Source organism: Meriones unguiculatus, chromosome 21 (genome assembly GCF_030254825.1).
Source record: "Meriones unguiculatus strain TT.TT164.6M chromosome 21, Bangor_MerUng_6.1, whole genome shotgun sequence".
NCBI lineage: Eukaryota > Metazoa > Chordata > Mammalia > Rodentia > Muridae > Meriones > Meriones unguiculatus.
This window is the reverse complement of record NC_083368.1, coordinates 32,116,256-32,142,421: the sequence shown is the minus strand read 5'-3', so window position 1 is coordinate 32,142,421 and position 26,166 is coordinate 32,116,256. Positions and strand designations below refer to the sequence as shown.

Below are 26,166 nucleotides of genomic sequence, written 5' to 3'. Positions count from 1 at the left end.
TGTTTCTACACAAACCTCTTTTAAATACTACAAAGCCCGTTTCTATTTTTATCTGGTTTTAGGCCACACAGGAAATGTTTGAAATTCTCTCAATAAACCACACACATATTCCATAGAGAGGGGTTAAGGTAATTAAGAGAAAAAGTAGATTGCTGTACAAAAATTCCTCTGTAATAACTAGCACAGAACAGTTTACTTCTGATTGAATTACACATTTCTTTTTAATCATTTAACATAGTCTCCTCCTTTTTGGTAATAATAAATCTAAGTGGAGCTATCCATAATTCTCCCTAAATGCTTTCAGCTGTCATTTCTCGATCCAAGATGCACGAGCAGCCTGGGGCTGGTGAGTGAGCAGGAGACATTTCCAACCACATTCCCATCATGCAAAACCAGCAACCTGAAATATCCCTTCCATTAAAACAAAATACCATTTGACTGCTGGGAATAATGTCATACAGAGACAGATTAGACAGCTCCACAAAGGCGGGCAGACTACTGCAAGCCATTTTTCTCTCATAAAAGGAATGTAGACATTCATGCTCCAATAGTTTGTGTCTCTAGTAGTTTCAATATTGTTGAAGCTAATTCTTAAAGCAAAACACTTTTGTATCTGCAGGAGTCTTAGGAAACTTCTAAATGGGAACAAACAGTCTTCCTTTTTCAAATTAAGCAAATTTAATATATAGTTTGGGGACGATTCAGGAAACCCATGGAAACCTTCTAAACACATTCTACGGAATCCTTCTCTTTACAGTGTCAAACTATACTGAATATGTTCTTTAAAACCGAGGGCAAAGAGGGTTACTGAGTGTGGTTCATGGTTTCATGCACAAGCCTAAACCAAAAGAGAACACTAAATAGTATCAGCTTCAAATAATCACTTTTTAAAAATGTTCATTGTATTTTGAAACAAGGTTGAGTTTTTAAAGAAAAATAAGGGAGCAGGGACTAGTTATATCGGGAACTCAATGGCTGGCTCTTTGACCCAGCCCTGCTAGGCCACAGAGGAGGACTTTGCAGCCAGGTGTGAAGATACCATAAGCTAGGGTCAGATGAAAGGGGATGGGATGAAAGGGGAGGAAATGGGGGAATGGGATACAGCTGGGATTCAAAGTTAATAAACTATAACTTATATTAAAATATTTTTAATTAAAATTTGCATGCACTTGAAGCTCACAGCAGTATAGTTTATTTCCTAAGCCATGTATCTCTGTCTGACCAGCTCCTGTGCAAGTGTTATCAAAAAGCAGGAAGAGAGTTTATTGGATGAGTGCCTGCCATACAAGCATGGGAAACTGAACTCAAATCACCAGCACCCCCATAAAAAAGTCAGATGAGCCTACTTCTAATACCAATATGGGAGGCAAAGACAGAGCATCCTGAAATCAGCTGCATTGGCTACCTGTTTTCTAAGTTTGTAATCCTAAGCTAGCTGCATTGGCTACCTGTTTTCTAAGTTTGTAATCCTAAGCTAGCTGCATTGGCTACCTGTTTTCAGGGAGAGATACTGACTTAGTAAAGAAGGCAGAGAACAGTTGAGGAAGACACTAGACTTCAACCTCTGGCCTCCAAATGCATGCTTACATAGGTTTCACCTGTACCACACACATGTGTCCACATATACAAGCATGTATGAAGAGGAATTTTACTCCAGCAACATGGCTGCTCTGGCAAGGGACCACATCCAAAGACCTAGGCATGTGTGATCTGGCTGACACAGACAGACCAAGCACCTTTTATTTTCTGTCTCAAACAAGCAATGATGTTTACTTAACGGACAGACAAAGTGATGAATCAGAGAAAGATTTGGCAGGATAGGATACACCCAACTCTCACAAGAATAGCACAGGAAAGAGAATATATTTCAGAGGAGCACAGAGAGATTATTTGGAGAGTTGGGAATCAGCTGAGAATCAGTGCTATGGAGTTGGGTTCACGGCAGTTCAGTTATGGCAGTTAAGTTCCTGGAGTTGAGATGATGTTTTACCATGGCATTTGTACAGAGACAGGTAGAAGAGAGAATATTCTAGATGCAGGTGAAGACAGACAAGCCAGAGAATGAAAAGGAGCTAGATGATTACAACAGATCGACGGAGTTAGTTTGAGACCAAACAAAGCAATTCAACTGGAAGTTGAAAGAAGCCATTTTGAATCAGTCACCTTGGAGAGGAATTTGTGCAAGAAGAGCTGATTTGAAACAGCCAGCTACAATTCAGAAAGGGCAAAAAAGGGTGAGTTTATTCAGCAGTGTGCCTATAAGACAACAATTACATCCAGGAAATAAAAGTTACTTTTACACATGTATACAAACACATGCATACTACACACATATACACATGCAAAACAAAATGATCTGGAATATTACTCAAGTATATCTTAACTCTGAGAACTCTTTCCAGGGGTATGCTGCTAACAATATGGAAGACCCTAAAATTATACACACACACACACACACAGAGAGAGAGAGAGAGAGAGAGAGAGAGAGAGAGAGAGAGAAACAAAAAGCAAAAGGAATTTGGGAAGAGATTAAGAGGTGGAGAGAAGAGGCCAAGACCAGACAGGGAAGACAGTAGTTAAGTAAAGTGGTCAATATAGGATAATTTTGGTTTGATTTGAATTTGTTGTTGTTTGGGATTGTAGAGAGGGTATCATACTATCACCACATTGGACTGCAACTCTCTATGTAATCCAGGATGGCTTCAACTTCCCAAATATTGGGGTGACCATAGCAAGCTACCACACTCCGCATGGGAAAAACTTGATGGCTACAAGGATGAACAGAAGGCTCTCTCCATAACCTTGCTAGGTAGGTAAGATAACGCTCGCAGGGGCTCAGAAGAAGAACTATGCTGCAGTGAGCTTCAACGGTGTGTAATTTTTAATTTTAAAAATAGTAATTTTAGAACATCTATGAGAAAGAGAAAATATTAAATTAGACTTTGTTGATCCATTTTTCTTTCTTTCTTTCTTTCTTTTTTGGCAAGCCACCTAAAAGTCTGTATCAATCTTCTAGCACTTTGTAATGAAAGTAATGTAACGAATGAAAGATTATGAAGTTTATAAAGATGGGTAAAACATCTTCACTATAGAAGCTTGCTAACAGCTATGAGAAAATAGTGAATGGAAGCAAATACATACCAATGTGTCCTTCCTCTTCTTAAGTACAAGGAGACATTTATAGCATCATTCACATCATTTGGCCTGCTTATAACACTTTTAGGAAGCTTTTCCAAGGCAACTGGGAAGGGTATGTGAGAAGCAATGTTATTAAAATTTTCCTGAGTGCTGTAGAATTCTTCCCTCTGGCCATGAAGTCTGATTACCTGGGGAAGAAGGCCTGTGGGCCACAAATGCCAAAATAGGACCAATCAAAACTCTCTTGAGTGAGAGGTATCTGGAAAGAACATTATGTTAGAAATAAATTTTCCTGGCAGGAGTAATGTACAATGCAGAGCGACTTGTTTAGAGAGAGTCTTTTCAAGCAATGAAGTCTGCAAAATGTCTCCTATGGCCGCGGCAGAGGGAGTAATTTTCAGTTGTCCCTATGGTACACATGAAGATCAGGGCTTTTAGGTAAAGATCTCTCATTTTCCCCACTCACATTTTTGGTTGTTATTTTTGTTCTGTTTTGCTTGTGGCAGGGTCTCACTACATAGCCCCAGGATGGCCTAAAACTCAGTGTCTAGTCCAGAATGGCTTCAAACAAATCAGAAGCCTTCCTACCTGGGACTCCCTAGTGGTGGCTTACAGATGTTCTCTATTATACCCAGAAAGCCGTCTGTTTTCCAAATAAAAATTTGCTTCTGGGATTATTTCAATGTACTTTGAGGAAATGCAGTTTAGGTTTCTCAAGTTTAGTCAGTGAAAAGCTCAAGTTCTTGCCTATAGAATATGAGTATCTGGGTACACGATGTTGAGAAGTGATACAGTGCAGTATTAAAAGGCCAAGAAGAGTAAACAGTGTTTTAGTTCATTTATTTATTTATTACAATTTATTCATTTTATAGCCCTGATTGTAGTTCCCTCCCTCGACTCTTCCAGGTCCCACCCTCCCTCCCTCATCTCCCCTATCCCTTTCCCCTAGTCCACTGAAAAGGGAAGTTTTCCTCCACTGCCATCTAACCCTAGCTTAGTAGCTCCATTCTCAGGAAAAAAATGACATAGATCTTGGTTTACAAAGTATGCAGAAAACCTCTTGAATTCTTGCATTCTCATACTTCCAAATTTTTAAATGAATTCCTCAACATGGTGAAAGAATTATACAGAAAGCCTTTAGCCAACATCAAACTCAATGGAGAGAAACTTAAATCAATCCCACTGAAATCAGGGACAAGGCAAGGCTGCCCACTTTCTCCTTATCTCTTCAACATAGCACTTGAAATCCTAGCTAGAGCAATAAGACAACTAAAGTAGACCAAAGGGATACAAATTGGAAAGGAAGAAGTCAAAGTATCACTATTTGCAGATGATATGAGAGTATGCACGAGCGACCCCCAAAATTCTACCAGAGAACTCCTTCAGCTGATAAATACCTTCAGCAAAGTGGCTGGATACAAAGTTAACTCAAAAAAAAATCTGAAGTCCTCCTGTATACAAAAGACAAAAGGGCTAAGAAAGAAATTAGGGAAAAAACACCCTTCACAATGGCCACAAATGACATAAAGTACTTTGATGTAACTCTAATCAAGCAAGTGAAAGGCCTATATGAAAACAAAACAAAACAAAACAAACAAACAAACAAAAAAAAACTTCAAGTATCTGAAGAAAGAAATTGAAGAAGTTATCAGAAGATGGATATTGAACTGCCATGGGCTACATCTGTGCAGGGGTCTTAGGTTATCTCCATGCATAGTCCTTGGTTGGAGTATGAGTCTCAGGAAAGACCCCTGTGCTCAGATTTTTTGGTTCTGTTGCTCTCCTTGTGGAGTTCCTGTCCTCTCCAGATCTTACTGTTTCCCACTTCTTTCCTAAGATTCCCTGAACTCTTCCCAAAGGTTGACCATAAGTTTCAGCATCTGCATTGATAGTCTGCAAGGCAGAGCCTTTCAGAGGTCCTCTGTGTCAGGCTCCTGACTTGTTCCCTCTTTAAAGACCTTTAAAGAACAATTCTCAATTTCATATGGAATAACAAGAAACCCAGAATTGCTAAAACAATCTTCTGCAATAAAAGATCTTCTGGAGGTATCTCCATTCCTGATCTCAAGCTGTACTACAGAGCAACAGTAATAAAAACAGCATGGTATTGGCACAGAAACAGACTGGTGGATCAATGGAATCAAATCAAGACCCAAAAATAAACCCACACACCTATGGAAACTTAATTTTTGACAAAGAAGACAAAATCATACAATGGAAAAAAGACAGCATCTTCAACAAATGGTGCTGGTCTAACTGGATGTCTACATGTAGAAAAAGGCAAATAGACCCATATTTATCACCTTGAATAAAACTAAAGTCCAAGTGGATCAAAGACCTCAACATAAAACCAGACACACTAAATCTGTTAGAAGAAAAAGTGGGGAAGAGCTTTGACCTTATTGGCACAGGAGACAACTTCCTGAACAGAGCACCAACAGCACAGGCTCTAAGAGCAACAATCAATAAATGGGACCTCATGAAACTGTAAAGCTCTCTAAAGCAAAGGACACTATCAGCAGAACAAAATGACAGCTTACAGACTGGAAAAGGATCTTCACCAACCCTACGTCTGAAAAGGGGCTAATATCCAGAATATATAAAGAACTGAAGAAGTTAAAGACCAACAAACCAAGTAACCCAATAAAAAAATGGGGTACAAAACTAAACAGAGAATTCTCAATAGAGGAAAACTTTAAAAATGCAGAGAAACACTTAAAGAAATGCTCAATGTCCTTAGTCATTCAGGAAATGGAAATCAAAATGACCTTGAGATTTCACCTCACACCCACCAGAATGGCTAAAATAAAAAAAACAAGGATTTATGCATGCTGGCGAGGTTGTGGAGAAAGGGGAACTCTCCTCCATTGCTAGTGGTCATGTAAACTTGTAAAACCACTTTGGAAATCAATCGGGGGGGGGGGCTTTCTCAGAAAATTAGGAATAGTGCCACCTCAAAATCCAGCTATTCCACTTCTAGACATATATCATAGTATGCTCAAAATATGCTCAAGTATTTAACAAGGACATTTGCTCAACCATGTTTGTAGCAGCTCTATTCATATAGCCAGAACCTGAAAACAACCTAAATGTCCCTAAACGGAGGAATAGATACAGAAATTGTGGTACATTTACACAATGGAATAGTACTTAGCTATTAAAAACAAGGAAATCATGAAATTTGTAGGCAACTGGATGGAACTAGAAAATATCACCCTTAGTTAGGTGACCCAGAAACAGAAAGACACATATTATATACATTCACTTATAAGTGGATATTAGCCATATATTATAGGATAAATATACTAAAAATCTTTAGTGCTAAAGAAGCTAAATAACAAGGAGGACCCTAGGAAAGATGCTTAAGACTCATTCAGAAGGGCAGACATCGGAAGTAGAAGACAGGGAACAGGACAAGAGCCTTCCACAGAGGACTTCTGAAAGACTCTACCCACCATATTATCAAAGGAGATACTGAGACTCAGCCAAACTTTGGGCAGAGTGCCTGAATCCTTATGGAAGAAGAGGAAGATAGAAAGACCTGGAGGAGACAGAAACTGTACAAGGAGAACAATAGAGCCAACATACCTGGGCCCAGGGGGGCCTGCAGAGACTGATAGTCCAACCAATGACCATGAATGGAGAGGACCTAGACCCCCTGTTCTAAGGAAGTCCACTGGCTGCTCAATTTGCAAGTGGGTTCACTGGTAAGGGTTACAGGAGCTGTCTCTGACATGAACTCCGTGGCTGGCTCTTTGATCACCTCCCCTTAAGGGGTAGCAGCTTTGCCAGGCCACAGAGGAAGATGATGCAGCCAGTCCTGACGAGACCTGATAGGCTAGGAGGTCCTCTCCTATCTGGGGAAAAGGGGAAGTATTAGGGGAAGGAGAAAGAGGGTGGGTGGGCCTGGGAGGAGATGAGGGAGGAAACCTCAGGGGGAGATACTTAGTTAATAAATTGTAATAAATAAATAAATAAATTCTTAAAATATTTAGACCAAAAATCCATTTTTTCCTGCTTCCTATATATATATATATATACATATAGCCAAAGAGCAAGTGTTCTCTGCTTCTCTTCTCCTTTGCCACTATTAGCTTTGCTTGGTGTATATGAAATTAGAGGGGCCCCAAACAAAATAGCAGTTTCCTTCTGTCCTATAAGTTTAGACACTTGCAATGCTTCCAGCAATCATAACTTTGCCAGGCACGTGACATAAGATTTTACATGCTGTGGCAAATATGAATCTTAAGGTTTCTAGACACATAGACTGATGCTATTGCTCATCATAATATGCTATAGGTTCTAATGTCAACATGTAGTCAGTGAATTGGAGCTCACAAACCCGCCTGCCCGCCCTTCTCTTGATTTGGTGCAATTTGCCAAAAAAGAGGTTGTTGAAAAAAAAAATTCAAGGAAAAGAATAAAACATCACTGCTCAGTTAAAGAACAATTCAGTTGTGCTTTCCTGATCCCAGGGTAAATACAACATTTGAAAATTTGCCTCAGCCAATTTCAAACTTTGAATCAATAATACCAGAAATAACCTCATACAGTCATACTTGAGAATTTTGAGTAAAATATCTCTCAATATTTATTTCAAACTAATTAGTAGGCTTGGCACATGATCACCATACTCATCATCTGAAACTGGTTATAATTTCTATCCAGGAGAGGAGCATAAGCCACGGTTGGCAAAGGAAGTGACTGCACACACACCAAACCCTTGATACCACCCACAATACACATGAAATGTATATGTGACACAAAAGCCTGGGATAACAAAAGTGAATCACACCCCCACCCAGTGAGAAAAATGACCCTACTGAAAAATCAGAATGGAAGGAACAAGTGACTAATAAAATATGATCGAAAATGACCATCACTCACATTTATTTTATTAGTAATATATTACATTTATGCAAAATTTGAAAGAACTTCAAAGTTGAGTGTGGAATTTTTATGTTAATGCAGAGGGTGTTTCCATTTAAAAATGGGAATGGACAACAAACAATCATCATTTCTGACCTTCAATGTCTGTGTGTTCAAAACAATTTAAAAGCACGGGTAGCATATAATAAGAGTACCTACAAAAACGTACATGACTAAACAACCACTGGTCACACGCATGTGAGAGCAAGTCACAAGACTGCAGTCTCTGGGGTGATGGACATTAAGTGATGTGAAGCATCTTAGCAACTGGCCAAGTTATGCCACAGCAACAGATGATTATCACAATTAATTAGCTAAGCAAGGGGCATGCCATGCCCAAGTTAGACAGGAAAGGATGTATATCATCCTGAGAAGAGCAACAGAGTATGTGATAGTAGGCAAATCCTATTCAATATTTTGTTCACTAGTGATATGCTAAAACATAGGAAGGTTTGTTGTTATAAAAAATGAAAACCCCATCCATTCTGTTTTACCAATGAAGACTCAGGAGCCAGATGCTGGGGTGAAAACCTACTAGCTCAGAGAAGCAGAGAAAGCACCCAGCTGACCTTCTTGCTCAGCTCAAGTCCCAGAAGGAAAAAGCCAAAAGCCCAAAGCTAAAAGCTTGCTAGCTCAACTGAGGGCCCAGGAGGAAAAGGCCTCCTAGCTCAGCTGATGGCCCAGAAGGGGAAAGCCAAAAGCTCAAGGCCAAAGAGCTAAAGAGCCCAAGATCTAGAGAGGTAAAGCTAAAGGAGCTGAAGTGCCCAAGAGGTAGAGAGTGAAGAGTGAAAGCTAAGGAGCTGAGGAGCCCAAAGCTTCTGCTTCTTCACCATGCTGTCTTAAATACCCCTTTCTCAGTGCCCCTCCTTAATGCTTAATCCCTGTCAGTTGGTTTCTTGCTCCACCTCTTAAGCTAGGGCTAACTTTATTAATGGAATAAAGGTGAGTGCTAGGGCCGAGCCACATCATAACCACCTGTTTACAATAAAGCAAAATTTATTGGATTAAAGGTGTATGTTAAGGCTGAACCACACCAAGCAAAAGACACTGTTTTTACAGTTCACAATCTTGGGGTTCACAAAGGGATCAAATATACTGCAATGAAGTTAATTGAATATGTGTCTGTGGATTAGATTCTTTAAAACTCTGATAAAAATCAGTAACTTTAAGAGAATGCTATAGTATGGTCAATAGAATGCTATTAGTAGATTGTTTTAATTAATTTTTTTAAGTTCTTGCTATATTCAGACTTTCTGGTACCATGTCTCATAGATTTGGATCCTTAAATCAAAACTCCATACACTTAACTTAAAAGCTAACAAAACTTTGGCAAAAATGAAGCTTAAAATCTGTTTGTAATCTCTTTATGAGTTAGCATTTGTAGTTCTTTGGCAGTGGATGGGTTCTCCAATAAGTGGAAGAACACTATGTTTATTACATAGAGAGGAATAAAGTATTTTCAGAACCAAATTATATTCAAGGAAGAATGGAAACAAAACAAAAAGGGAAGAAGTGAGCCCGGACAAAGGAAATCCAATACATTCTTGGCAAATGTTCTGAGCTACCTTTCAGAACACCAGCACAGTCAGGGCTTTAAGCCCTCATGATGCCAAGTCTCCAGAGGAAGGATGGAAGAGAAATGGCTTGGCCAACATGATGAGTTCTCAGCCACCGAAACTAATCTTGGAGGTGGTAACAGCTCCAGGTATTGTTTCCAGTGGTCAGGCAAGAGCTCATTTCAAAGAGGATATGGCCCCAGTCTCTCTGTGCCCGCCATGCTCTCTAAGGCACTTTAATAACAACTTAAAGTATTCTGAAACACATGTGCATACGTGCATACACACACGTATATACTTGCATGTGAACATGCACACACACACACATTCACACTTCTGTCCTGTAGAATAAAGGAATAAAATTGGGAATGACCTGTTACAATGATAGGATGAGGCACAGAAAATAAGAATCTGCTGCTGCCCTTAGGATGAAAAGCTGGGAATTCACCCTTTACAGATGCTATTATCAAAAACAAGAAAGACCAAATGTCCTTTGACCCCTTTATGGTCTGCCTGTCGATTCACAGTACTGTCAGTGGGCTGAGATCTGATTGGGTTTCTAAAAAAATATCATTGGCTTCTTGTTTTCTTCTAATAAGTACTCCGAATAGTCACACTCTCCACCGTAGCTCACTCCTCCGACAATGCTGACTTTCTGTCCTAATGTCGGACTTAGACGGTTTCCTTCAGCATAGTCTCAGATTTCTGACCAGATTACTTACCCTGTCCTCACTGCTTCTGTGCCTTATCCAAGTAAACAAGACCATAAAGGGAAGGGGGAGGAAAAGAATAAACTTGAGGTTCCAGATGCCGCTGGCCATGGCTGAAACACAGATGGCTAACCAGGCTCCGAGCTAGAGAGCAGGTCGCACACCAAGGAAAAATGAAAAAAAATCCACCAAATGGAAAGTCCTTACTTAGCGAAGAGTTGGCATAACTAATTAGCCTTTTAGTTCCTGGATTATGAAACAGGATGAGGCCTGGGCATCTGTTGAGGATTTAAAACTGGAGTGTGTGTGGAAGCTAGAAAAAAGGAAATTACTCACTGAACCTGGAATTTAACTCAGAATATTAAAACTCTGACTCTGAAAGAATTAGGTTGTGAGGGATATAAATGATGAAAATGTAACGCCAAAAGGGCATATATTCTGAATAATTAAGTTTTAAATTCAGACCACCAAATATTTCTCTACAACACAAATGCATATTTCTATGAACACCACCACCACATAATCATTAAGACAGGTCATAGCAAACAAGTAGCAAGGATAAATATTTCTATCCAAATTAAAAAAAAAATCTTAAAGACACACTTTAGATTTTGTTTATTGCCTCTAAAATTTTAAGGACTGGATGGTAATATAACCACTGTTAAATTGAATATCTTCACTCTCCTGACCTTTGTCACATTTAATAAACTATTGACAAATAGTTTGATTAGCAAACTGCTACATGCCTCACAACATTAAAGTGATTAAAAATTAACAAGTCATACAGTGACTTACAGAGTCCAAGTTTAAGAGTCATTCATAATTAAACTTTTTAACAATAGATAAGATTCCAAGATATAGATGACAAGCAGAACAAATACCTACTTTATATTCTGTCAAATCCACGCATCACTGCATTTTAGACGCTCCAAAGCAAGCAATGGCCAGATTAACACAGCAAAACACAAAGGAACGAGTATGAGCTGCTCAGTGAAGAGAGTCTAGAAGCAATACTGTTTATAGAGAGAAGGTGCCAGGAGACAGGGACACTAACACCCAGGGAGTCTACATCTAGATATGAGAGGTTAGTTGAAGGTCCTCAGGAGCTACGAAACCCTTAGATCCCCCTCGCTGGTGTTTACAGATAGGCCGGCTTCTCAAACACAGAGAAGGAATCTGAACTGAGAAAGGATTTAAGATCAAAGGTATCCAATTAGGAATATCAAGTATAGTCCCATCCCCTAATCTGCTTCACTAAAATTCTTCACTGGGTATATTCCTTGCTCTTAATTCCCCGTGACCATGCTCTACTGAAGAGCAACACACCAAAAGTATATGGGTGACACTAATTGACTCCACAGGGTTAAAGAAAAGTGAGTGGGTAGTTGAGTGGATGAGGAAGAGGGGTAGAGTTCAGATGAGTTGGGAGAGGAGTATATGAAAATGATCAAAATATACTGTGTGGAATTCTCAAAGAATTATTATTATTTTTTTTAAAGTTCAGGAAGAGGCTTCACTGGGACTCTGCTAGCACTGCAGGGAAGAGGCGTATGAACAGCCAGAGCTGGTCTGTAAGGCAGACCAGCTCATTCTTATGGTGAAGATCGGAGTCTACCAGGTACCACACACTCAATCAGACTGCTTCTGTGCCAAGTACCTGACCGAAGTCTCTAAAATTAAACACAGCAGCCACAACAAAGTATGAGAAAAGTAGTGTGGAAGATAGTTCCACTAGTACTGAATGGCACTGTTCGAATTTTCAGTAGGTAAAACCTACTGCAGGTTTAAAATCAGAGGATCCATAAATGGAATAGTCTGAGATGACATGGCACAAATTTATACCACTAGTAAAAAAATCAAAATATGAAAGTTTAAGTAGGATATGTAAAACATAAAATTCAGAAAATTTTCATTAACCCCGAGTTAAAGGAAAAGAGAATCAAAAAAATGGAAGAAAAAAATTGAAAAACGATCCAAAACCCAGATATTCAAATTACAAAGAGAGAAAATATAGAGCAAAGAGAAAGTAAAGGGGGAAAATCGCACAAAATAACCTAGGAAAATTGCTTAAAGCAAAAGGAAACACACACGTTAAGAGATGGTCAACCCATCATTACTCAAATGTAAATCAAATGGTGACCAGCCAAAAGGTAGACAATCAGCAGTGACAGTGAGTGAAGAAAATGTGGGACTGCGTACGCTTCTCACCAGATCATAACGGAGATGCAGTCCAGAGAACTGTTTAAGAGTCTCTCAGATTGGAGTCTCAGAAAAGACTCCTGGGCCCAGAGTTTTTGGTTCTGTTGCTCTCCTTGTGGAGCTCCTGTCCTCTCCAGGTCTTCCTATCTCCCGCTTCTTTCATAAGATTCCCTGCACTCGGCCCAAAGTTTGGCTATGAGTCTCAGCATCTGCCTTGATACCCTGGCAGGGCAGAGCCTTTCAGAGGCCCTCTGTGGTAGGCTCCTGTCCTGTTCCCTATTTTCTCCCTCTTCTGAATCCCCTCTTTTTCTCCCTCTTTCATCCCCTTTGCCTTTCTGAATGAGGATTGCGCATCTTATCCAGAGTCGTCCTTTTTGCTTAGTTTCTTTAGGTGTACAGATTTTAGTATGATTATCCTATATTATATATCTAATATCTACTTGTGAGTATATACATTGTGTTTCTTTCTGCTTCTGGGATACCTCACCTAGAACTCCTGCACAGATGTAGCTGATGACAGTTCAGTGTCCAAATGGGTTCCATAGTAATGGGAACAGGGACTGTCTCTGACATAAACTGATTGGCCTGCTCTTTCATCACCTCCCCCTGAGGGGGAGCAGCCTTACCAGGCAACAGAGAAAGACAATGCAGCCACTCCTGATGAGACCTGATAGACTAGGATCAGAAGGATGGGGAGGAGGACCACCCCGTCAGTGGACTTGGGGAGGGGCATCGATGGAGAAGAAGGAGGGAAGGTAGGATTGGGAGGGGAGGAGGGAGAGAGCTACAAGGGGGATACAAAGTGAATAAACTATAATTAATAAAAATTAAAATTAAAAAAGAGCCTCTCATAAAGTGAAAGATAAGTTATAAAGTACTTCATCAATTTGACCCAAAAGAATGAAAACAGGCATTTAGAAGGCAGCCAGTAACATAAATGGTCATTCCACCATCATTCACAATGGAGAGAAAAGGTGGAAAAAATGTTTATCAATGGATGATTGGATTAAAAAATGTGATTTAATCTGTACCATGGAATACTACTCAGCTTCATAAAAGAATTAAGTACTGATATACGCTACAGGATGGTTGAATATTACACATGTGAAAGAAACCAGTCACAGAAGGTTGCACATTAGCATGCCTCCATTTGCATGAAATGCTCAGGTAAATGTCAAGAGCTATAAAGTGGGTGAGTGTTACTAGGCACAGTGGTACAGTGGTGATTTCATGACTGCGAAGGCATGCTGGGCTTACGTAGAAGGCACTGAACAGTGGTAATAAGTCTAGGACTGAGAGTGTTTTAAAAACCACTGAAATGGATACGGGGAAGATGCTTAATCATCATTCAAAAGGGCAAACAGTAGAGACATTGGAATAATCGGGTGAATTGAATACTTAAAAGGGTGAGTTTGCTGAGTGGATTATGTTTCCACACAGCCACAGTAGTACAAAAACATACTAAAAGCTGGGCCAGTGATATGTCTTGGTGGGTCAAAGGTGCTTGTCACCCAAGTCTGACAACCTGAGTTTGAGGTAAAAGGAAAAAAGAAACAATTCTCCAAAGTCCTTTGATCTCCATATGTATGTGCCATGGCATGGTACATGAACACTTGCATGAATGTGAGCACACACATGCACATACACATACATGCACACGCACACTCACATGGACACACACAAAATGTACACTATGAAAAGATGGACCCAGTGAAGTTACAGCCGCACTGTGGTGTCTTCTTCACTTCCACGTAAATCTTCAGAACATTCGAGATGAAGATAAGTCATTAAATGGAAGTAATGGCAATAAGACAAACATGAAGCGCCCTGCTCAAGTTCTAATTATTCCCAACCAAAATCATCACACCCAGCTGAGATGTCAATCAAGCATGAGTACTGAACTACGAATAAAGTCACCTCCCCAAGCTTTCTCCCAAGACAGTACCAAAAGTTATGTTCCCCAAATAAACACAAACTACCGGAGGGGGAAGAGGTTAGTTTCCAGACCAAGCAAGAAGGAGGGCGTGTCAGGAAAATAGGCTCTGTGCTCTGAGGGGTCCTAAACTAAGGAGGAGATAATTATCTCCAGGGGAGCCAGTGTGAACAGAGAGCGAAATGCAATCCTAGGATCCTATCTGCCTCAAGGACAATGAAATAATGAAACGTACCATGGATGCTGAACCTTGATATCATCAAAATCGTAACCGTGCTACTGAGGATGAGAGGATGAGAGGCTGGGAGGAGCCCGGTCTACTTTTAAGTGAACAAAATAAAAGCAAAAGATAAAACAAAGGACAAAACTATACATATTATATAAATTACACTTTGTCACTAAGGAGAAAGCAATGGCTGATGCCAAAGAGGAATAATAAATAATAAGAAACAATAAAAGGGGGCTGGAGAGATGGCTCCACTGTGAAATGCATGTGTTGCTCTTGCAGAGGACCCTGGTTCAAATCCCGGCACCATACACAGTAGTTCGAAACCATCCATAACTCCAGGTTCAGGGAGTCCAAAACCCTCTTTTAACCTCTGTGGCCACTATGCACACAGTACATATACATTCTCACACACATAAAACGAATACCTATAATGAAACTTTTCAAAAAAAATATTTGAGACAGTAAAAAGAAGTTTTATTGTACATTTAGAAAAACACAGAATCAGGTTTTTGGGGGTTTTGTTTTGTTCTGTTTTTAATGTAGAAATTTTAAGGAAAAGACGTCTGTTTTCCTAAATACCCTAAAACTGAAGGGCTATGATCTCCATGCTAGTGTGACAATGACATTATCCTCAAATACATGATTGATATCGAGTGGCGAGTACACACCTTAACCACAGCAATGAACACACGCTCATTTACAATGCTGAGAGAGCTGAGCTAAATATTCATCAAATAAAGGAAACATCAGCCCCCCCATCTCTCTTTCTAAGACAGGGCTTCTCTGTGTAGCCTTGGCTCTGAGGGACTCGCTTCGTAGACCAGGCTGTCCTCAAACTCACAGAGATCCACCTGCCTTCCCCAGTGCTGGGATTACCGGCGTGTGCCACCTCACCTGGCTAAGAAATAACAACTTTGAAAAAAGAAAACTTAGACATTGTGATACACAACTGTAATCTCAGCACTTGGTGGAGGGAGAAGGATCAGGAGTCCAAGAACAACCTTTGCTACAGGAGATTCTACATCAACACACAAACACACACACACACACACACATAGGCACATACAAATACACACACATACCAATACATGCATACATACACGCACAGGCATATGAAGACACAAATGCACGAACACACACATGTGCACGCATGCACAAATACGCACAAGAGAGCATAGGCGCACACATGCATACCCACAGACACATGCACATTCGCACACACAGCATGAGTGTGCACAATCCCATGCATACATGCAGAAGCATGCACAGTAAACAAGATGAAAGAAGTAGATACTAAAACGACACAAATTTGTCAAGTTACCCTAAAAATTTGTGGGATGTTATCTCCACACCAGTTTGTCTGCTATAGAGCAGTGGGCACATTCCCACTTAGAATTTGTTAATGGTGCTTTCCTCAATCACTTACCAACCTAGTCAAACTTAATTCAAAGGTAATTGGAATTGTTGATTATCTTCATCCTCATCTTGGGCACCTTCATCAAATAAATTTGGCATCTATAAGTAAAGCTTTGTAAATTCCTTTACACTCGCCAGTTTGATTGTTTTGTTCTATTTAATATGTCATATTCCTTCTCCTCACCCCTACTAACATGCACAGTCTTGCAAGATTGTTATTTCCTTAAGAACTATAATAGCATTTCTGGCGAGGAAAAGAAAATTAAAACTGTCTTCCTTTTTTCCCTAAGAAACCCTCTTTTTTATTATTGCTCATCTACCCTGTGCTTTCACAACTACTAAATGTTTGTGTTTTTTCAATGATAAAATGATCAAATAAACTGAGAAATTAAAATGAAAACAAAACAAATCCACAGAGGCAGAGTGAATTCAAACAAAATGGTCTGAAGAACAGTACGATATACACATAAGTGCTGTGGATACCCAGGCATTCATCTACAGCAAGTTAAAGATCAGACTCACTTCCGTCTTAAGGCATGCGATTCAAAACCTGAGTTATGACTAGGGCATGTCATATGGACAGCAACCGAATGAAATGACACCACAGTGGAGAGTGTAAGTGTAACACAGCTCATTAAAAAAAAAAAAAAAAAAAAAAAAAAAGACACTACAATCCCAACATCCAGCAACACAGTGAACAAACTGCTGGAAACGACTGAAAGAAACGATAATGCCTTATGAGATGAGAAGAGTCATCAGGGAAAAGGAGAGAATAGAAGTTAATTGACTCTGTTTTTACCAATTAGAGGAAACAGAGAGCCCATAAAAGAGCACTGATTGGAAGCCAGCCTGATTCCTTTTCATTTCTTCCATTTCTCCTCACGGCTCAGAACCCTCGTATCTCACACTGCCTGCGCAGTCAGCCAGCAACAATGCCTCCATCTGGTCTTCCACATTTGGTACTCGTCTCTGAATGACAACTCTCCCCCTCGGAATACGTAATCACTAGCATAACTAGTTCCCCATATATAAAATAAAAGCATCCTTTACATTTCTTTTAAAAGAGATGTCTTTGAGTCCAAGACAGGATTTCAACAGTTTTCACCAAGTTGCAAGAAAGCCATAATCCCACTACACATGTAAGTGTGGTTGTGATTTAAACTCAAACGGCTTGTAGAGCTATATCACCTAGCAACAGTTCAAAGAACTTACTAAAGACAGAAAGACAGACACACATGTACACTCACACACATCTTGTTTATTTGGGGTGTGGTTTTGTTGTTGTTGTTGTTTGTTTAGAGGATCTTGCTATGCAGTCCAGACTGGCCTTAACCCCATAATCCTTTTATATCATCCTCCAAAGTGCTGTGATCAGAAGTGTGTAGAATCATGCCGCGGTAAGGGCTGCATATTTGTATCTCTAGACTCAACAGAGAAGGATCTGTCAAGGTAGTGCATTTATGCTACAGGATAAATAAATCAACTAATGATCAAATGAATGACCATAACAAGTTTAGTTTGTTTGCAAAAAAAAAAAAAAAAAAATTGTGCCAAATGAGACAAGTTTATATAACAGTAGTGAAACCTGGTCCTTTGTTGTCTAACTTGGACATGCCTGAATTAACACTGCCACCAGCCTGTTTTGTGGATATTGATGGGAAACAGGACTTGTCCAGCATTACACAGACTCAAAAAACAACAGACTAGAACTACTGTAAAAAGCAGGAGGTACTTGAACGAACCTGGTCTTCCTTTCTTTTTTAGGTCTGAAAATTAATTTATTTTCTTTGTAGAACTAATGACAATTCTTAGGAAGCCTAAAGAAAAGATGGCTAATTTTTTATGCCATCAAGAAAGTAAAGTAGCAGGTTCTCGTCTCTCAGAATGATATGTGAACCTGATATACATATATATGTATAGATATAGATATATACATGTACATATATATATATACATGTATACATATATATGTATGTATATCAGCAAAATGGGGAGGGAGCTCATGCCTACTCCAAGGCTCCATTATGGATCACGACTTACATGTACTTAAACACCTAAATTAACATATTTTAGTGCAATGCATTACTGCACAGGTTAGGAAGGCTCTCCACTAACTGTCAGAAGTGGCTCTGCTCATCCTGTTGAATGAACACATTTAGCGTCCTCGACGCTCTAAGAAGCCAAGTTTAATTTACTAGTAACACAGCACTGGGATATTCTTCCCAATATGAGGACGAGGCCAGCCTCCCGAGTCTCATGCTTGGCTTCCACATCCTTTCGAGAGCATGGGCACCGCTTCCCCTCTCCTCCCTGCATGGCTTCTCATCTCTTACTGCTGCCGCCTTGTCATCTTATTAGCCAGAACTGCTTTGCTCCAGTTCCTGTCAACACACACATAACCTGCACTGGCTATTGTCTGCTGTTACATCTGCCAGCTCGCAAAGGAGCAGAGAAATCAACCATCTTGTTTTACACGAATCATCTGTAAGTTAACATGCTTGAGCTGCCTTTTTCTATATTTAGCTAAACTGCCTTTTAGAAAATAGTCAAGTGCAACTGTTTGACACAGGATTTACCTTGCAGGCTGGACTTGTGATTTCATCTGAACTGTTTTCTGACACTTGATTACATCACTCTAATTGTTAATTATGGGCCCTACCTATGACAGACACGGGCTGGCCAAGCACATCACTGCCCCTTCTTTATCAGAATCACTAACACAAATACGAGGAGAATGAGGCCAATGACAATACCCTCTGGTGCTCCCCTTCCCAATTGACTTTTCTCCTTGAACATGTCAGTTCATTGGTCGATAGGTTTGGGGAAAGCTGTTGAAGCAGAAATAGAGAGAAAGGCACAGCAATCTCCCAAGGCAACTTCACGGCCACTCTGCTTGTTAAGAACTCATTAGAGTTGTTGGGACAATCAATCAAATCCCGGGACAAGCAAATAAGAGCACCTTTTCTTCTTTAACGAGAATGAAGATTATCAAAACTTAATGTTGAAGTATGGTTTTAAATTCCACCAACAGTCTGCACCATCCTGTATATCTACCGATGTAGGGATTTATTTTTAAGTCACCTTTTAAAAATTAGATTTACACTTGCCTATATACAATTTAGGTGATTTCTCAAAGATCATGAACAGGTTATCAGTGAGTATGTCACCTGCAGTTCACCTCACATCCTTAGTTGTGACTGGGTAATAAAAGGTAGTCCAGTGACGGCTTATGGGATGGTTCTGGTTAACAAGAAAAGCATCCTCTACATGGGAACACATTAAGTGCTGGGAAATCTGCTGCTGCTGTGTTTTCAAAATTAACTAACTTGTTAATTAATTCACTAATTAATTTTTTGAGATAGACTTTTGCTATGAAGTGCTGACTGCCTAGAATTCATGGAGATCTCTGGGTCTATGTCTCCTGATGGCTAAATTTAAAAGCCTGCACCACTAAGCCCAGCCTGTTCTGTGGCTCTTGATAAGGAATAAGACTTGTCTGCCATTACAAAACACTGGACACACACTACTTGGGGTCCTGTGTAGCCAAACATGACGTGTGAGCACATTTCCGCCAACTAAACAGACTAAACAGAAGTAATTCTGGCTCGTCACTAGATGAGAACAACCCAAAGAAGCAATGAGGCTGCAGAGGCTATTTTGATGTTTTGACATTAGCAAACACTGACATCTATTAACCCAGGGAAGCCATACAAGCCACTGAGAGGCGATGCCTGTTTTTTTTTTTATTACACTTCTGATGGCAGCTGGTGTTCAGGTCACGCATGATTCTTGCCCTGCTTGTTCTTAAGGTCTGATCAGCAGGGCTGTCAGCCACAATCCCCCCTACAAAACGATCCTGATTAAATCAGCCAGGTAGAGTTTCTGCTTTGCAATAGGGAACTCTAACTGGTGTGTTCATTTTGAACAGAGAGATTCTTTAATCCCTCAGACACAACCATGTATCTAGAGCCACGCCATTGTCTGAAGTGGCCCAAACTGTTCAAGTATCAGATTTGTTCTGTATTTTCCTTCTTTCATTGGAAGCTTTTTTGAGCAGTAATTCATATATTAACATTTGCATATAATCCACATACACATTTTGAGGGCTGAGCACACCTGTACATAGTCATGTTAACATCACCACAATCAAGGCAACAAAGGTAACAGGCACAGCCATCTCCTACATCCTTGTCACTCTTTGGTTATATTTATTCATAGTTTTGGTGGCAAAAATGATTTATGTAATATTGGGTCTCCTAACCAACTGCACATGCAAAATAGTCTATTGATAACTTTAGTTAACGTAGTACATATATGTAAAATATACATATCTTATAAAAATTGAAAATTTGTCCATGTCTGGCAACTTCATTCCTTTTTGTGAATTAGTTAGTTAGTTAGCTTATTTTTGTCAGGGTCTCACTAAGTAGCTTTAGCTGTTCTGGAACTCTCTGTGTAGATTATGTGACTTGGAACTGATAGATCCCCGCCTGCCTCTGCTTTGTGAGTGCTGGAGTTTGAGGTATGTGCCACCATGCCTAGATTTTACTTATTTTTGTACATTATTACTAAATGTGCAATGAAAAATAATATTCCAGATTTATCACTCTCTTGCAATTTAAAGCAAAAGACAATATATATGTAATTAATGGCAAAATATATTTATATAATCATGTTTACTATTGATATTCTTATTTCCACTTAAGGAATATGTCTTACATTTTTCATCACACTGTTAAACACGGTGCTAGTGTACTCATTTGTCTTTGGCAAAAACAAAGGAGTGTAAAACTAATTGCTTAAGCTTTATGTTTAAGTGGGAGAACATTTTTGTTAGCATTGTCACAACTAAATGTATCCCGTAGCCAATGTTTCTAAGTGTTATCATCCTTCTCTTTCAAGTCTTAAACCGATGGGTGAGATGCAGACAGCTACACCAGTATCTTAGAATATTGCAGAAGAGGCTTTCTTTTCAAGCCTGCTGAGCTGTTCCCCGGTCAGAGGTGTCCCTTTACATCTCTCATCTGAGGGCAGCATGGGCAGCATGCTTCTCAGAGGCCCGAGTGTCCTGCCACTGAGACAGGAGCCACCTGGGGATCCCACGGCCTACAACTCCCAGCTTTGAAGCTTCCAGATCATTATATCCACACACTGGGAATGTGGGGAAGAAGCCCAGTTTCAGAATGCTTCACAAACTTTTCATGGTCCTTAAGAGGATCAACAAAGTTCCATGATTCACTAAATTGCTGTGCTAATTACCTCCAAAGTCATTTCCTTGAGTTTTTTCCCCCCGCATGTCACTAAAATTTCATCCCTTATTTCAGTATTCTGGCCCTCAGAAGGCTTTAAGAAAACTAAAATGTCATTTTTGGGAATAATATAGAGGAGCTAGGACTAGAGTTCTCTGTTGAAGAAAAGGGTAGAAATACATTACACTGCATGAGCATTGTCATCAATAAGAAACTTTGGGCTAGAGAGATGGCTCAGGGGTTAAGAGCACTGGCCTTTCTTCCAGAGGTCCCGAGTTCAATTCCCAGCTACCACATAGTGGCTCATAACCATTTATAATGAGATCTAAGTGCCCTCTTCTGGCATTCAGCTGTACATGCATACAGAACATTTTATACATAAATCATAAATAAACAAACAAACAAATAAACAAACAGGAAACCTTTGCATAGTGAGGCTTATATATACCTCAGAAAGCTACTAAAAATGTAATTCTAATGTGAAAGCAAAGATACAACAGTGTCTAAAAAGTTGTCAAACTGTTTTTTTTCCCCTTTTACGTCTAGGATTTTAATGAGCATGATATATTGATTTTTTTTTCTCTACATTGCTTAACTTATATTCTTTCAAAACAGTTTTTACTTGTTTTCTTAGGGTATTATGGTGGTGGTAGAAATTGACTCCAAGGTCTTTTACAACCTAGGAATGAACTTTGGTGGTCTAGACGACAGACAGGATGCCGTTGTGCCACTGACGAGGGAGGTTATAGAGAACTGTGTCCTTGATGGAGAAAGCACTTCAGTGATGACAGGCTTTGGGACTCCACCGCCTCACTGCAACTCCAATTTTCCTTCAGCTCTGTGCTCTCAGCTCAAGATCTGAGCGCTGAGCTTTCTGGCTCTGGCCTCTCCAACTGAAAAATGTAATTCTAACATGAAAGCAAAAATTGTCTTGCCTCACCCCAGGATGGACTCACCCCTTCCATAAGCTGCTTTTGGTTACTGGATGCCATCACAGGAACAGAAGAGGAAGGACCACAGTCCCTGTCACGGGACGTTATTTCTCCACACCATTCCCTTCGGAGACAGGATCTTGCTAATTTGACCAAGTTGGTCTTTAATTTGCTCTCAAGCCCAGGCAGGCCTTATATTTGTGATTCTCCTGCATCAGTCTCCTGAGTGTCTGGGGATGTAGACATGCGCCACCAGGCCCACCGAGAAGTACAATTAGTGACGTGGAGCAACAAAATCAATAATACTTAGGAAGTAGGTTCCCTATTATTAACTTTAAAATATGGAAATATAATTATAAAGCTTGGAGAAGTTTAGATTGCAGTGTCTGAGATTGATTTCAGAGCATTCTATATAACACACCCACATGTTTATATGTGCATAGATAGATAAGTGTATATAAGTTTGCACACACACACACCATGTGTTAACTACACACTAGGGAACTGTGTGTAATATAGAAAACAAGTCTCCTCCAGTTCTGACCAGTGGCTATACATAAGTGCAACCACAAAAATGAACAGGAAGTATGTTCCAATCAGAATACAGAGCAAGACGGTCCTGAAAAGACACCCAACCTATCTTAGGTGTCTATGTTCAAAGTGAAACAAATCATAGCTTTATTCAACAGTGCAGGAAAGCATCAAAAATAATAATGAGCTCAGTACAGCAGTACATACCTGTAATCATAAGACTTAGGAAACTGAAAGAGGAGGACCTCATGTCCAAGACCGGCCTAGTTTCAATACAAGGCCTTGTTTCAAACACACGCACACCAAAAAACCAAACATGTGACTCCTGAACCTCCGCCCAGTGCCATCAACAAACCAGACTTGCTGTTTTTCAGTGTTGTGGTCATCTTTCTCTCCAAAACCCCTTCACATCCCTGCCTTCCTCCTTCTCTCATCATCCCAAGTCTACATCACCCTCTGGCATCCTACCTTACACCCCACCGTCATAGTCAACCTGTTCCCCAAGGCATTTCAGGCTATAGACTTACTGTGACTTTCTAGTGATATGAGACATGCAAGAAATGTATGTCTTTGCTAGGTATGTTGAGAGCAATGTACTGGAGTAGGGAAGAATCCTCATTCTTAAGGCAGGAGTAACATAATTATGAAGAGTAAGAATCTGAGTAGCATTGCCTAAAAGCCTCTAGACAATCTTCAGAGAAATGATCTTTATCCTGAGTAACTGACATACAATCAGGCAAAGGGGTCCACACCTTTCTACAGAAACTGGCAAAATCCTTGAAACTCTGACTTCAGAGGTTTCCTAGAAAACCGTGTAACTAGCAAACAGAGGGTGTAGCACCAAGGGCTTCAGCAGAGAGAACATACGGAGATGCAGAGACCGATGAAAAGAAGGCAAGAAACGAAGGGAAGCAAAGAACATAAAGGTAAAAGGAAAAATGAAGAGGAGTCAGGGCAATCAAAGACCATGATGATGCTCCTCACGTAGAATGCTGTGGGTGCCTATTCTCTGGCTGATTAAGAAGACCTTCAACATATAGGTCCACTAGCATAGAGACCAGGGAAATGTTCACTCGCACAAAGAAAAATGATTATCAGTCTTAATCAGCAAATACTACAAAGGCAGTGGATTGCCATCCCTTTTCCTGCCAACTCCATAGAACAGAAAATCATCAAATGGCATTCAGTTTCACAACCACATTGTTTTTTGCTTTATGAGTAGATTGCATTTTTTCTTTTAGGATTTGAAGATATTTTCATACTATAGTTGTTAGCTTCTCTGATAGGTCCTGTTAATGTAGGTATCCCAAACATTGTGGTTTTTTCTTCTGCTTTACTCAGTTTAAGAAAAAAATAAGTACATTCTTAAACACCCTTTCTGTAAAGCATTGTGGAAGATAGTGAGTGTACATACAAATATCTAGATTTCATGAAAATATGCAAATCAGACACACTAGAAAACATGAATGGATAGTTCCAAGTCTCACTCAGCTCAATGCACAATTGACTCCAAATCATGGAGGAAACAAAAGAAATTATATTGGCATTGATGTGTGAATCTGCATCCATTCTTGGTAGCATGTAATATATGCAACTTGCTAGCGCTAGCTGTCCTTGTAGCTGCATTACCATATTATTCAAATGTATCTATCATTTATATGTAAATAGACAAGATGAATGGCTTCTTCATGAGACAACAATTTTCAAATGATAAACAGAGGCAGACATTAGCAAGATAAAAGTGCTTCAAATATTCATTCTTTCATACTTTTAAAGAAAAATGGGAATTATTTAAATAAATAAAAGAAAGCTAGTGTGGTAATTGTAAAAATGGAACCTTAACACTGTCAGAATGCCGGTAGCTATTCTTCTTTCTAAAAAAAAAAAATCTGCACCGATGTCATTTGTGTCTTATAAATTACATGTTCTCAGATCCATCTGTGAAAACCAGGATGCTAATTATCATGGTTACGTTTCATGATTCCACAGCTAAATGCCGAGACGTCGCTACACAAACACCATATGTTTTACTGAGGGAAATGAAGAAAGATTAATTACCAGTGGAAGTTCAGGTCTTCCAGCAATGACACCCTCAACACAAGAAGATTGTTACATGGTATACTATACAAATGGGAAGCTTTGGTCAAAAGCTGAAATAAGCGAGGAGGAAAACTTTGAAACCTAAATTGTAAGTATCAGGACACACACCCTGCCCCCTGTTGCTCACCACTATCACCAACACACACACACACACACACACACACACACACACACACACACATCTGGCTAAGGATGCTTTTGTGAAACCAAGTTTTAAAAATGCCAAGGAAAACATTTGCGTTTTCTCTGAATTCTTTTGATAGCAATCATCCTTGTTGATAGGGCTTCGAATCACAACGTAAGCATACTAGTAACAAACAGGCCATAAATAAATCATATGGCTAACAAAATGCAAACTCAAAGATCTTACACAGAGCCATTATTTTATAGAAAATTATGTCACATGTACTCAGAAAAACAACTCATTTCAGCTTAGCAACTTAAAAATCAACTAGATGTCACTGTAAATGTTTTATTCATGTTTAACCAGCCTGAGCTCTTATTTCACTTACCACATATTCAAAGACGAGGGTCAGTGTTTCCTTCGTGTGGATGATGTCATGAAGCAGAACGATGTTGGCATGCTTTAATCCTTTCAACAGAGACGCTGTAAAATAAAGTGGACAGAGAAACAGTTCATCGTTAGCTTCCAACAACTAGCATGTTTCATTATCTAAGCTGGGTCACTGTCAGAGGGATGACATCTGTCTCCCCATGTTCTAAGCCAATAACAACTCAGAATAAAGGGTGGAGGAACAAGATTTTCAGTTAGATAAAACTCTCCCAACCACTTCAACTGCCAGTTGTTAGTAGTGTCTGGATAGGTTCCACGGAGTTCAGAGTACATGCTTGGTGTGGTTTCAGTTCTTTCAAAATGAAAACCATCAAGATGTCTTCGTGTGTGAGAGCTTTCGTGTGTGCATGCGGCGCAGTACAAGTGGGGAGGTCAGAGGACAGGCTGCAGGAATTGCTTCTCTCCTTCTACCATGCAGGTTCTGGGATGGGAACTCAGGTCATCAGGCTAGGCAGCATGGGCCTCTGCCCACCGAGCCGTCTCACCTGCCCTCAGTTCTTTTAAATTTTTGAAGTTGGCTTTCATGAAGACTATTTCCTATCAAATACAGCTTAGCTTAGCATATGTTCCATGTGGGTGTTATTCTAATACTGGGTGGAAGGTGCTGTAAATATCAACTAGACCATATTGCCTCATAATATCATTGAGTTCTCCTAAATCCTTAATGACT

The 26,166-nt window shown here is 39.8% G+C and overlaps 1 protein-coding gene across 9 annotated transcripts in view; it reads right to left on the bottom strand.

Moving 5' to 3' along the window:
- Cdk14 (cyclin dependent kinase 14) overlaps positions 1 to 26,166 on the bottom strand; it is a 537,826-nt gene that overhangs the window by 264,874 nt on the left and 246,786 nt on the right. For all 9 annotated transcript variants that reach the window (XM_060374042.1, XM_060374035.1, XM_060374040.1 and 6 more), the window contains one exon: positions 25,435 to 25,529. In XM_060374042.1, the coding sequence (XP_060230025.1) occupies positions 25,435 to 25,529 (95 nt within the window). The remainder of the gene's footprint in view (positions 1 to 25,434; positions 25,530 to 26,166) is intronic.